The 14,824-nt window shown below is 32.9% G+C and overlaps 1 protein-coding gene across 9 annotated transcripts in view; it reads left to right on the top strand.

Moving 5' to 3' along the window:
* LOC120422324 (diuretic hormone receptor-like) overlaps positions 1–14,824 on the top strand; it is a 68,390-nt gene that overhangs the window by 37,445 nt on the left and 16,121 nt on the right. For all 9 annotated transcript variants that reach the window (XR_008212425.1, XR_008212424.1, XR_008212423.1 and 6 more), the window contains 3 exons: positions 1,193–1,273; positions 7,632–7,726; positions 7,796–7,906. Coding sequence is in view for 6 of the 9 variants with exons in the window: in XM_039585717.2 (XP_039441651.1) it covers positions 1,193–1,273; positions 7,632–7,726; positions 7,796–7,906 (287 nt within the window). In the remaining 3 variants the exon portion in view is untranslated. The remainder of the gene's footprint in view (positions 1–1,192; positions 1,274–7,631; positions 7,727–7,795; positions 7,907–14,824) is intronic.

Raw genomic sequence — 14,824 nt, 5'->3', positions numbered from 1 at the left:
TGAGAAGTCTAAAGCTAAACCTCTTAAGACATGTTATCCCAAAAGCTAAAATTTATCATCTTACAAGATCATCATGAGTCTTTCCTTAGACTATCATCTCACATGTGCTCATAATTTCAAATTCCCTTGATGTATAGGTGCTCTGAAACCTTCAGCAAATAAGCCATGTTTAAATGTTAAACAAGAACACATCCTGACGATGCCATCTTATGGTTAATAATAGGGGAAGGTGGGGCAAGACGACCATATGGGGCAAGAGGAACAATTGCTCGTAAGGCCGTAATTTTTACAATTTTTATTATTTCCAGTATGAGGAATTGTTGCTAGCAATGCAATTAGCTGATTCTACTACCACATAACCGCCAAAACGACGTAAACGCCACGGGGCATAAGATTGAATGAAGTTTTTTTCAAAACCTTTGTTTCCTTATAATATTTGGAAAGTACAAAATAAGGCTTAGGGTTCGTTTTAAGGCTCATTTTTTCAAAATGCTATTTTTCCTAGATCAGTAGTGTCCCTACCAATGACTTGCACGTATTATAAAGTATGATTTATGTTTTGGTTATTTTTGTAGAGAGCTTTTAAAAAATCATGTTTAGGTGGGGCAAGTGTACCATATGGATTTTTAGTATGGAAAAAAATACGAATTGCTGCAGCAACATATTTTATTGTGAAAAAAAAATACATAAAAGTTAGTCCATACACGATATAATAATATCATGAAAATTTACTATTTTATCATCTAAGTAATATTTTTTTTTCGTAAAAACGGTAAAATTTCTAGTAAAATATTATTTTTTAATCTAAAAATGAAAGAAACGTTTCAAATACATCCTAATCTGATGTATCTAAGTGATAATAGTTCAAATGTCAGTAAATTTGCATGTTTTTTCATGCATTGTTCCTCTTGCCCCAACGGTTTGTTCGTCTTGCCCCACTAGTTGAGTAGAACGTACGAAAAATCAAAAATTTCAAAATCAATTTTTACATTAAAAAACAGATTTTTTTAAAAACTTGTTCTATCAAAGTCTCAGTCAAGACCTGGAATAAGATGATTCTAAAAAATCCCACAGATTTTTTAACGTTTTTAATGGGTTATAACGAGCATTTCCTTAGCTTGTTACACTTGCCCCACTTTCCCCTACCTAATGTTTCCCTCCAACACTATACCCTCTCTTTCCCTCGTTGTAGGTCTGTACCTGTACATGCTGGTGGTGCAAACGTTTTCCGGTGACAATTTGCGTTTTCGAAAGTACGCCATCATCGGATGGGGTGAGTTTCACTGTTTTTTTGTGCACATATGTATGCTAGGGTGGTCCAAATCCGGGCTTTTTCGTGGCTTTGGTAAAGTTTTTTTTCTTCCAAATTTAAATAAGTTTCTACAATTACACCTTCAAAATTAACACAATTTTTTACTGTACACAGGTAAAAAACTGAAACAGTTGCTTTTCTCCATACATTTTGACGATTTTTGCCATACAAACATCAAGCGATTAGAGGGAGGGTTTGGTGATCAGAATAAGCTCAAATTTGGAATTTAGTCTAGTGATGGGCCAATCTTTAATTTCGGGGGAACCCGGATTTGAACCACCCTAATGTATGTATGTTTAAGGTTGTAAGAGGTGTGAGTGATGAAGATGGAATGCTATGCGTGTTCTGTGTGCTTGGAATTGGCTGTAAAACCTCAAAGATTCAGAGGTTTCACTGTGCTTCCACTTCTGACAAGAAGACAACACTTGGCCTTTTCCTTAGCTGTTGTTTGTTTGAGATCATAAACGATGCATCAGTTTGCGATTTTAACATCTATTACATGTTATGAGTATATTCAGCATTTAAATGAAAAAAAAGAGTAAATTTGAAAGGCTTTAAAATTTTTGGTGTGTGCCTCTTTCATGGTGTATTATTATCCGAATAGTTCGAAAAATGTACATAGTTTCATGTGCATGTTTACTTATTCTACATAAATTGAGATTACATTAAATCAACTATATTTTTTCAATCGTCCAATATTAACCTTTTTCTTCTGACATAAAAGATGTGCAAATTCCCATACACCTATTTTTAATAAAAGTGCAAGGAGTTCATTTTTCTCAGGGGGTTCAACAAAATTGTTATTAGATTAAATTATAAATGAGTTCATTAAAATATATTTTTTAAGAAATATGTGAGTGAAAAATATTCACTCGCTTATTAAAATTAACGGATTTTTTTCTCTTTAAAAAAAATAAATGAAAAGGCTATTTTAAAGCATGTTTTGATTTTTAAGTATTTTTGCCATACAAACATCAAGCGAAATATGAAATGAAAATAATATATACTAAAAACAAGAACATTGATGTCTTGACAAACTCTATGTCAAGACTTTAATGTAGGATTTTCGAGAAAGTTGCTATTAAATTTACAAAATTGCGATTATTTCTGCTAAAATTTAACAAATCTAAAGTTTTTTTTTAAAAAAAAAGGTGATGTTTTATATTGAGGAAATTTTCTACGAACTCTTTTTCTACATTCAGATTTCATCGATAAAGGCAATTATTTGCATAGTTCAATCGAGTAGGAGGATTTATATTTTTCCAATATCCATGGGCTACTTAGTAGTTGTTTCTTGTTTTTTTTTATCATGTTGGGCATTTTAAAAGACTCAAATTTGTATTCGAGTAACACTTAGGTGTATCTTTACGATCAGTTGTGCAATAAGAAGGTCTTTAATTTGTTTACAGAATCCTTCAACTTTAAAGTAAGTAATGAGAAAATTGAAAAAGGGAACACAAAAATTTGTTAGGAATGCAGAAAATTATATTTTTAAACTTGAAAAGACACAAGTTTAAAAAATAATTCCATGCTGGAACGGTTCTTTCAAATGACCGCAGATTCAAAAAAATCACGGTTCTTTTTTTTGTTAATTGATATTGATCAGAGTCGAGGGACATAAACATCAAAAAATATTTGCAACGGACTTGTTGAGTTCTTTGAAATAACGATTTTGTATCTCTTAATCAAAATCAAAGAAAAAGAAACTTTAAGCATTTTTTTCCAAATTGGAAATGAACGATTGAAAATTACTCATTATTATTTTTAAATAAATAAAAGACGCACTGGAACTGTTCCTGAATTTCGTGAGACACTTGAAAAAATGATCTTTGAAGTGATTATTTTCAGCAAACCTTTCTCTTATTTGCTAACGAAATTCAATTAAACTATTGTTATCTTTAAGCTAATTATTTGCATTAATTTTTGTGACTTTTTTTTGCACATTCACAGTAAAAATATTAAATTTTCGAAGGTTAAAAATTTGATTTGACACAAAATCTTTCATGAAAGAATTCTTGTAAAATAGTGCCATTTTACACAAGGAACTGGTCCAATTTCCAGCAGTTTCTGTTGAATTTTACTCATTCACACATTATTTTTGGTAACATTACATAAAGGAGGGGATATTTAACCATCAAATTTGCAACCTTCTAAAATAATTTTTTTTCTGTTCCTAGTTTTAATATCACCATGATATCTTTTAACTTAAAACATAAACAGTAAAAACATATTATTTATTACGTCTAGAAAAGTGAACAAATTTTTTTTGCCAGAAAAACATGTAAATTCACATATTTACATGTGAAATTACACTTTTCACATAATTTGTGGTAACATTGCATAGAAAATACACTAAATCTGTAAACATCTGTTCTACCAGATATCTCGAAAATGCACAGGAAAAAAAATCATAATGTTATATTGTAACACTTTCGTATGTTCACAGAAAAAAAAGGTTTAATTTTGGAAGGTTGAAAATTTGGTTGGTTGAATATTACCTCTACTTAAAAATGTGTAAAAATGTGAACCTGATGTAAATTCATCAGAAACTGATGAATTTTCACTAATTCCTGATGTAATAATACACTTTTTTTTTTGACACAAAATCTGTCACCATTTCCTGATGAATGTTACTATCATTTTTTTTTCTGTGTTATTAATTATTGAAATTTAAATGCGTGAATTTGAAACAAATCGTACGTTAAAACAAGATTTTATGTGTGATTCATATGATTACATTGAATCTTAAGTTTACATCAACCGAGTTTGCATGTGTTTCATGATTTCCGTGTCGAGTAAATTTACACTTTTTTTTTCTTTGTAGTTTAAACATTGCAGTTAGGACCGAACACTGTAAAATATTGTGTAAAATTGGAAGGTTTAAAATTTGATCAAATTTTTTCTGCTTCAGGACTGCTAGAAATCTAGATATTATTATTCAAAAATGTATTTATCTTTCAAATTCATGTAAACAAATATATATGACAAATTCCGGCTATATTTTTCATGTTTTTTTCGAAATAGCAAAACCTTCGTTTTGCGTTTCGTTTGATAGCAAAACCTGTCCCAAACTTAAATATTATTACAGATTCGGATTGGAAATTGAATTTTCTACAAGTAGTGACTATGGAAATCCAATTTTAAGTTCAACTTTTCGTTTGCCACTGTGAGAAAGCCGAATTTCGATTCTTTTTGGTTTTATACAAATTAATAAGTCATGTTATAGTTATTATACACAATTTCAATTGTTAATCCAGCTGTGATTGGACCAATAAACAACCGAATAAACAATTAAAATTAAAAAGACCTATCTGCCAAAACGAGTTGTTTTAGTCACTGGAGAATGTGACATATGTTCATTGAAGTTGATGATAAAAATTTGTAAGGCAGGAAACGATTCATATTTTTCTAATCAAATTTTTTATGATTTTTTTTAAAGTTTCAAACACCGTTTTCATCTCAGAAAACACAATAAAATTAGCAAGCACAAGTTCTCCGGACAGTCACTTAGAAGCTGTTCCCACGCACCCAGGACAATACCCACATCTCACATGATGAGCTGAAAGTCCTGGCAGACAAAACCACAACAGCAGTACTCTGTGTAAAATTCTGCGGAAGCTTTCTCCGTCAAGCTTGAAGATGACGATGGTCGGTGGTGTGGGAATTTAGGGGCCAGCCATACTGGCCAGCCCTTGATGAGGGTGGTGATATTGAATGATGTGAACTCTGTCGATGCTCAGAACTAACTGCCTTTATTTTACTTGTAACTTACGTTTCTAGAGTCGGTTCTCTACCTGCTACCCGAGAACCGACTTCTAACCCTAAATGTCGGCGGGAGTCCTAATCCCACGCCGACGCTAGACGAACCGTAATAAAACTTTATTACGGTTACATCCTGCATTTCCAAGCCACATGCTCATGCGCATCGTCTACACGCATTAAGTGCGTGTAGCGAAGGACGATACAAAACAGAGACCCAACGGTCGTTCTGTTTAGCATGTAACTTGGGAATGTAGTGGTGGTGATTACCACATCACTCACCCCTATAAACAAAAAAAAGTCTTTTACTTTTTTTTCTACTTTGATACCAAATGTTGTTAAACGAATCTGTTCTGATTGTCTTCAAAAAGAAGAAGAAAGATAGAAAAGACTCAGAGCAAGCCTTGAACATAACTTGGCTCTGAAGTCCCCTCTCCCCCATGATTTAGGTATAGAAAAAACTACAAATAATTGAGATCCGAAATCATTTTCTTTATCTATACTGAGCCATTTGTTTATGAAAGTTTTGCCTCAACAAAATATCATTTAACATTTTAGGTCAGTTTTTTCTTGACTAGGACACCATCGTGCGAAAGCTCAGGGACCTTTTATTATAAGGTGTGTCTGCATTTTTTGCCAGGATTTTACCTGATCGCACAACCCGCCTGTCGAATACTACTATCGTACATTGACGATTAGTTAAACAAAATAAGGACATTGGTCTTACGCATTTTCAGGCGAGATTTACTCGTCCATGATTTGTTGCCATGCCTAATTATTAATGAAAAATTGATTTCGGGAAACAAACAAAAAAAAATAGTAAAACATAAAGTTGCTTTTTAAATACAACCAGAACGATTACATTTGTAAAAAGAATTTACTTGTGCTACTTGCTTCTAAATTTCATATTTAATTGAAGACCAATGCAAGAATTGCTTTTTCTAACAATAACTTTTAACATCTAAATGCATTATTTTTTTTTTGTTTTATACTGAACTATTCAAACATTGATGTGAACATAAAATACCTAAAATGCATAGAATTTCTTTTGCTTTTTTTTTTAGTCTTCGAAGTTTGTTTTAGAACTGCTACAAAAATAACGCGGTTTTCATTTTGCCACAATTTTTGTTTCTTTTTTAAACTGCATTTTTCTTTGCTTAGGCGTTTCGAACCATTTATTTGTTTGTTAAGAATTTGGATTCAATAATTGATTTGATAATAAACAATGATTGCATTCTACTTGACGCTATTACGGTTGTCAAATTAACCAATGTTTAAATTTTTCGAAGCACTTTTTTATTACAATTGTAGCTAATACCTACTGATTTTTTTTAACACTTTATTTGATCATCCAATCTTTTTCTTGATAACAACTTTTTGACAAAAAAAAACGCATGTACTTTGAAAATATAATTAAAACTGTTACAAATAATATGAAACTAAACGTTCTAGTTATAATTGTTAACGTATCTATTACGCACTGATTCTGAAGTTGTCCGTACTGACCAGTTTTTGATGACTGACGCCAACGTTGTTGAAATGCTGTTCCGTTGAGAAATGTCCACGGCTCCGTGATGAAGTTGCAGACTCGATCTTCGGCTTTATTTGGTCCTTCTGGCTCCATCACGCTGATATCAACTTCCGTCGCCGGCGAAATACTTCTCAGGAACTCAGGAACACTTTCAAAATTACTTTAAAAAAAACCTCGGTGTGGGTTTTTTCCGTTGCTGCCACCATTGTGGGAATTTAGGGCCAGCCATACTGGCCCGCCCTTGATGAGGGTGGTGATATTGAATGATGTGAACTCTGTCGATGCTCAGAACTAACTGCCTTTATTTTACTTGTAACTTACGTTTCTAGAGTCGGTTCTCTACCTGCTACCCGAGAACCGACTTCTAACCCTAAATGTCGGCGGGAGTCCTAATCCCACGCCGACGCTAGACGAACCGTAATAAAACTTTATTACGGTTACATCCTGCATTTCCAAGCCACATGCTCATGCGCATCGTCTACACGCATTAAGTGCGTGTAGCGAAGGACGATACAAAACAGAGACCCAACGGTCGTTCTGTTTAGCATGTAACTTGGGAATGTAGTGGTGGTGATTACCACAGTGGATATACACGAACGACAAAGACCAGTGGGAGCTTGATTAAATTAAAGCAGCCTCCGGACTTACGTAGAAACTAGAATTTTGTATTTTGATGCAGGAAGGACACAGTTTGAAATTTGAAATTCATAGCTAATTGTACAAATTTGAACAAATAACTGTCTCATCAATCACTTAAGGCCAGACGAGCACGTGCAAGGCCAAACAGCATTCGCCTCGGAAAGATAAATTGAGAGGACTTTAAGAGTGATTTCTCAACGAAAGACATCACTCATCTGGATTTTGTCCCACTGGGTCCTTCTAACTAATGGATGAGCGGATTCTTGGCACGGAGAAAATTAATTCAATTGAGAGCATCTGTCCCCCCAATCTCCGCGACCACCTCCGGTGACCCTGAATGTGTTATTTCGCTAATTAAAAGTTTTTTTTTGTTGTTGCACGCATTTCCAGGTGGTCCCGTGATCTTCGTTGGAGCGTGGGCACTGACCAGGCCATTTTACTTAACAGAAGCCACCATCACACCAACGGCGGAACATCCCAACAAGGTATGACGTGTCCAGTTGCGAGGCGAGCTCAATCCTGACGTAAGTTATTTACGTGTGATTTATTTATAGCTCGAAATAGAATGCTCCTGGATGCGGGAATCTCACATCGATTGGATAATTCAGGGCCCGACCTGTACCGTGCTGGTGATCAATCTGATTTTCCTGCTCAGGATAATGTGGGTGAGTTTGAAGGGGGTGGGAGGATTGATTTCAGTTGGCCCTTTATTTGATTTCGACAAATTATTCATGCAATTGTCGTAATTTTAGCTGCAGATTGGAGAACGGAATTGAAATTGATTGTTTTTGTTCTTTGCTAAGCAAAACATTTTTTTAAGTATGTATACGGGTCTTTTCACATCACCTGGTTGCGCGAATTTGGACTAAAAATCGATTTGGACATAACTTTAGAAAACTTTTATGAATCGTAAAAATGATGTATGGTGATGCCTATCAGTTTATTCGTGTATTTTTACCTTTTTTTTTTCTTCCAATCATTTATTTCCAAACATTCAAATTTTTTCAGTTCGCATTTTGTTGGATTTTTTTAGCTCTTAACAATGTCAGGTTATTTGAAAGTTTTATACCTATCCGTGTTAATCCCAACGTTACTGTTTTGCCTTCCTCACTGAGGTAAGGCAATAATCCTGCTCGAAAAATGAACTTTTGAAAAACAGCTCGTAGACCTATACTGCCCATGATCGCATAAATGTCCCATATGCATTTTCAACAAGTTGAGAAAACGAGCTTGGAAGTTTGAAAAACGTTTTCTCATTAATTTTAAATATACAACCAGTATACTCATAAATCATTCAACATAGTTCTCATACATGCTCTTGTTTATGCTTTTGATAAGTTTGTATTGAAATTAGTCTTGATTTTTCTCTTTCAATTAATAAAAGTACGCAGGATGGGACCTGGTATGTGAACATTTTTTACATAGTGCATCAATATGTTCGCAAACCAGCCCGATCGCAGCATGCTGCCTAGGTAACCCCAGTAGTAAACAAATTTTTCAGCAGAAAATGGAGAAACTTTGCATTTTTTTAAAATGATTCAATCAGCCATTTGGGATATTTGTGTGACCGTGAAATTGATGAAAACCGGTCTGTATAATTGCTGACTATATTTAAAAGATTGGAGTATCCGAAAGGTATGTTCAGGACATAATATTTCGTAGAGGGACTGGTTTGTGAACATTATCACGATGGGACTCATATTTGAACATTTTTCAGATGGGATAAACAAATTTGTCGTTGATTACTGAATTTCTGGAACAAAGTGGTAAATATTATTAGTTTGGCTTAAAGGAACACAAAAAACGAAGCCATTCCAATAACTAAGTCAAAATAGACAAAAATGCATATGGGACATTTATGCGAACATGGGCAGTATATTCATGTATACATATCGACTCAGAATCGAAAACTGAACAAATGTCTGTGTGTGTGTGTGTGTGTGTATGTGTGTGCGTATTCCCCTTGGTGCTCAAAATTCTTGCCAAGTTTTCTCGGCACTGGCTGATCCGATTTGAGTCAAACAAGTTGCATTCGATCCGTTTTGGTACCCCATACTGCGCTATTGAATTGTTTGAAGATCCGATAAGTAGTTCAAAAGTCACGTATACAAAAGTGTCAGAGTTGCGAATCGGGTGCTGGAACTTTGATGCCGGATCTCACTTATCTATATGAAAACTATGTCCGGATTCATCATCCGACCCATCGTTGGTTAGGTATTCAAAAGACCTTTCCAATGAGTCCAAAACATTGAAGATCTGGCAACGCTCAGTCTCAAGTTATGACCGCTTAAGTGACATTTGTGTATTTTTTTATTGAGAAATAGATGGAATTTGTGTCCAAACCCATCATATCACCAAATGTTGGAAAAAAGTGAGGAAGGCATCAACCACATAGGTGGATTAAGTTAGTTTTATTATATCCATTGAGATAGAAGTGATTAGTCACAGCAAAAAAGTTCTCCCAAAACTCTGTTCATACCTTTAAAAATCTAACTGTTTGTTGATAAACTAAATAAATAAACTGAGTTAAATTGATTTTTGCTCTCAAAGGCCAACCTTTAAAATTTAATTTTAATCTTTTAATTTTTTCAAAAAAATACAATTCTTCGATTAATTTATATATTTTTAAGATTCAACATCTGCATAAATGTATCACAATAAATGTATCACTGACTAAAACAATTTTTTAAGCCGAATTTCATTTTTTTCCTGCCAAAAGTCATTATGACCAAAATGACTACCGTACTATTTAAAATTTAAAAAAAATAAAAAAACCATGGATTTTTTTTCTTTATTTTGCGTCTTTTCCGATTTGTAATCCTAAAATAAAAAGCTGACCACAGCACTAAAAAAACTAGAAGTTTGAATTTGTACTCAGGAACACTAGTTTAAGGAATTTTGATGTATTCAGCAATGGTGTAGGTTGTGATGAGGACAATTCTGCAAAAAATAGATGCACTTTTTAAAAAATAGCTTTATTATACAAAAAGTGAAGTTTCCAAAAATCGGACCATTTTTTTCAAATATTTCAGTGGATTAATATGAAACATCGAGCTAAATAGAAGTTAATTTTTCTCACAGATAAATTACATTGAAAATTTGTGATAAAATCTGACAAATAGTTTCCGAATAGAGTATTCCCAAGCAGCACACTTTGTCAGATAAACGTATTTCCTAACTGGTTGTATAACCAATCCGCCTCGTTGTCACAACTTGTTCTACAACTCCTGTGAACTGGAAAAAGCGCACTTTTTTCTGTTGTATAACTTGCCAGAAAAAGATGCAAGTTATCAGAGTAAGTTGTACAAATGTATTTGACAACACTGTGCCATCTAACAAGAGATTCAACGAAAAAAAGGGGCGTGGTTTACGGCTGTGCTGTCAAATCAAAGCGCACACTGGAAAGGAAAGTTAGATTGAAAACAGCTATCTAACCGTCGACTAACTTACATGTAAACAAACGTTTCTTATTAGAATTTTAGTCAGCGACGAAGCTAATTAAAAAAGTACGCTTGTTTCTGCAAGATTCATTTAAAAAATTCGAAATTGAATTAAAAAAAAGAAAACCTATCATGGCGCGCATGTGCTTAGTGTGAAATTCCCTGCATGGAGAACTTTTAAATTTTCCTTTTTTTGATGAACTTCCTCTATCCCAAGATTCGATCCGACGATTTGTTGTTATCTCCACGGCAGGTCCAGGCGCGCTTCCACATCTCTCCACGGGGCTTCATAGTAAACAAGCTGGCCCAAGCGTCAATAAGAAGGCTGCTGTCTGTTTTGTTAGCTAAAGAACTTAATTCCAACGAAGGCTGTCATTGGAATTGAAGTTATATAAGTTTGTTTCAAATCAGTTTTTATAACTCCACTATATAACTTTGTTATAACAAACCGTTTCAACTGTCATTTCGATTACCGTACCACGGAGTAATATTGAAAATCGGTATGATTTTGATTTGTTGTTTTCTCTATCATAAACTCTATAAGCTGATAATTTTTGTAGCTTTTACCTGCGATATGTTCTCAAATGAATCGGTCAACAATCAAAACTATTGCAATCTTCAATACATAAACATTTTTGAAACTCTAAATTCCTCATGTACAAATTTACACCACCTAACAACACGCAATGTCAAGTTGAATATGTATGTTGAATATCAGTTATATAATCTATTCTCCGATAACATTTGTGTAACAAAGCGAGAAAACCTAAGGTTATTTATAGAATGGTTGGCCACGCCCATTTTTTAGAAGATGCCGTCACATGACAATGTTAGATAAGCAGTGAAACAAACAGTGCAATATTGTTTTTATTCAACAAACTGTTTTCGAGTAAAACATTGCAGATGAGGAAACAGCATCTTGGCATATCAGCATTTTGACGTTCAATTACAGCTCATAAAAAGTGTTTTCGAGTGAAATAAAGTGATAAATAGCTCAATAGGAAGTGAGCAAGTAAGTTTCTATCAAAAGTGTTCCAAAATAAATTGTTATAAAAGTGAATATCAGCAAATTGGATGGAGTTAGGAGCGAGTGCATGTTGCCTATGTTGTGTGTAAAAGTTGGAAAAGAGTGAAGTTGACTGTGTTTTAACACTTGCATAGCACACATCTCATGAGTAACATAAGTCAGTTATACAAGTAGTGAAACAAACTGATATGTAACTAACGTTGACATTTTTTCTCGTATGTTGATCCAAAACAGCTGTCTAACTATTATTCAACAGTCGACAAGTTATGAGTGCTACTTGGGTTGCAATAAACGAAAAAAAACATAAATGTTGGCCCATTGGACATGTCATGTAGTAGTTCTTGAAGTCATCTTTCTAAGCAAAGATAATAATTTTACTGAAATTAATCAATTAGAATTTCATTTAGACGTTATTGCTCAAATTATTTTATAAAGTAATTTTGAGCAATCATTGTCGAATAAAACACAATTTATATATTCGACTAATAGATGCCAAGATATCGTCAACTGAAAAATTAAGGCTTAAAACTTCATTCGTTTATTGTATCAATTATTTTCTCAATTTCTTTTCAATAAAAAATTGCGTTGACATTTTTTTATTTGAAATCCGTTTTTATTTTAATAGTCACTGTGTTTATGCTTTGTATATAAAAACAGTTCTGATTTTGTCACAAATATTAAGTCTCCTAAATTTCACAATTTCCGCGAAATCCCGTGAAATTCAAGGATTTTCTGATATGCATTGATATCATAACAATTTTTTTTCAAATATGTTTACAAAAAAATTTTTTTTTTATTGAAATTAATGTGTACAAACGATTATCAACATTGTGTTTTGTTTATTTTAGCACTTTAAATTAAATTTGCCTCTTTTAAACTTGTTGGAACCACAGATATTACCGAAAAACTACGGGATTTCCTGAAGGCTTGAAGACTTAAAATTGTGTAAAGCTTTAATACTTTTTTCTTTAATTTTAAAATTGTTTCAAATTTGAAATTTTGTTTTTTTTTTATTTTCAAAGACAAAAACTATATTCATCCAAATATATTGAAATGTTTAGTGAAAATAGAAGACAGCTCGTTTAAATAATTTTGAGTCGAAGTGAAACTTTCATTTATTTTTTCGCCATTCTTTTTCGTGAAAGCTATTTTTTTTAAAACAAAAGAAAACTGAGAATTAATTTCGAATTTTCGAAATCAAATGACTTGGGCTTTAAAATATGATTTAAATCTTCAAAAAATCACTTACCTTGGAAGCTTTGTGTATAAAAATTATGCAAAAACTTTTCCGATTGTTTAACATAAGTTTTGCCTTCCTCACCTCAATGAGGAAAGGCTATAAAATCACTCGAAAAATGAACTTCTTTCTTTGACCTCGTAGACCCACCTTCACGTATACCTATCGACTCAGAATCAAATTCTGAACAAATGTCTGTGCGTGTGTATGTCTGTAAGTCCGTGCACCTAAAAATATGCACACGATTATCTCCGGACTGGCTTATCCGATTTGGACCGTATTGGTCTCATTCGATCCGTCTTAGGTCTAAAAAAAAAAAACGATTTCAGTCTAAATTCTAAAAAAACGATTTCAGCTAAACTTCGGAAGATTGTAAAAAGGGTGGTTTTTGTAAAAAAAAAACTCCGTCATGCTATACATTTTTAGAAAGGTATTTGAAAGACCTCTCCAACGCGTCCAAAACATTGAAGATCTGACAACCCTATCAAAAGTTATGAGCACTTAAGTGTTATTTATACACTTTTTTGAGGCCGGATCTCAAATATTTTGATGAAAAAGTTGTCCGGATCTATCATGCGACCCATCGTTGGATAGGTTATCAAAAGACCTTTCCATCGAGCCCAAAAGATTGAAGATCTGACAACCCTATCATAAGTTATAAGTACTTAGTGTTTTTAATAAACTTTTTTTTAGGTTGGATCTCAGATATTTTGATAAAAATAAGTGTTATTTTTACACTTTTTTAAGACTGTGTAGTTTATTCACTTTATGCATGCGAGGAAGGCACCAACCAGCTAAAGGTGGATTAAGTAACGTTTTTATACATTATTTTAACAAGTTTAACGCTCCGTGACATATCAGTAAAATTTTGTGTCTTCATATAGTGGTCCTCGTGAAAATTTCATTTTTAAGCGTGATAAATCATGAGCCTAAAGATTAGATAATGTTGTATAGATATGAATCGACTTTATGGTGTTTTTTTTTTTTGAATGGAAATTTAAGCAATAATTTATTCTTTTGTCTCTGATGTTTGGAAAAATATTGAAGAACCCCAAAAAATTGAAAAAAATGCATTGGCCTTGACTTTTAAAAATTTATTGAAAACTACTTCTTAAGGGTTTTTTTAACACTTATTTACCAAGCTTAGTATGATTTCATTCCATGTCGTTTGTATTTAATTCGTATTTAAAATTTAGCAAAAAACCTTTTACCTTTCGGTATTGCCCCGGCTTTCATTGTCGGCTTATGATACTAACATTTTATTCAGGAATTGAAGGGTAGTTCGAGGTATATTATCAGATAATGCTCTTTTTTTATAAAACACTTCCACGGCCAAAACTCAGTGAAACTCAGTTGTGAAACAACAGCTTGAAAGCAAGTTGAAAGCAATATGAAATTCTCTAACCAAGGCCGTCGAAATTATTTTTAAAAGTTAGTGTCGCTTCTCCTTGCAAAATCATCCTCAAAATTTCAAAATTGTTATGGAAATAATAGTTCCTGCGTTGAAATAATTTTGAACATGTTTGAGCTCGTTTGGAAATAATAAGATTTTTTTTAAATGTGCATGTACTGTGTCCAAATTTTTTTTGAAATTTATTTTGAAATCTAATGATTGAAATAATGTTAAATGCATTTTTAAAAACTTTATTTTTTTAAACTTTAAAGCCATAGCTTCTAATTTCAGTTTTTATATTTATATTTTCAGTTTTTATATTATCCCGAGAGATCCTTGTTATTCCTTTTTAGTGTACCTATTTTCACTTAGGTTTTACTTTTCAAATTCAACCATGTAATCATATAAATTCTGTAAACCTGTTAAAAATAAATGGAAAGCCCGAATCAACAGTTTTAAATTGAATCTTCTGCTCTGTTAGAGTTT

This window comes from Culex pipiens, chromosome 3 (assembly GCF_016801865.2).
Source record: "Culex pipiens pallens isolate TS chromosome 3, TS_CPP_V2, whole genome shotgun sequence".
Lineage (NCBI taxonomy): Eukaryota > Metazoa > Arthropoda > Insecta > Diptera > Culicidae > Culex > Culex pipiens.
Note: the sequence above shows the minus strand (reverse complement) of the source record. Positions and strands in the feature narration are given on the sequence as shown.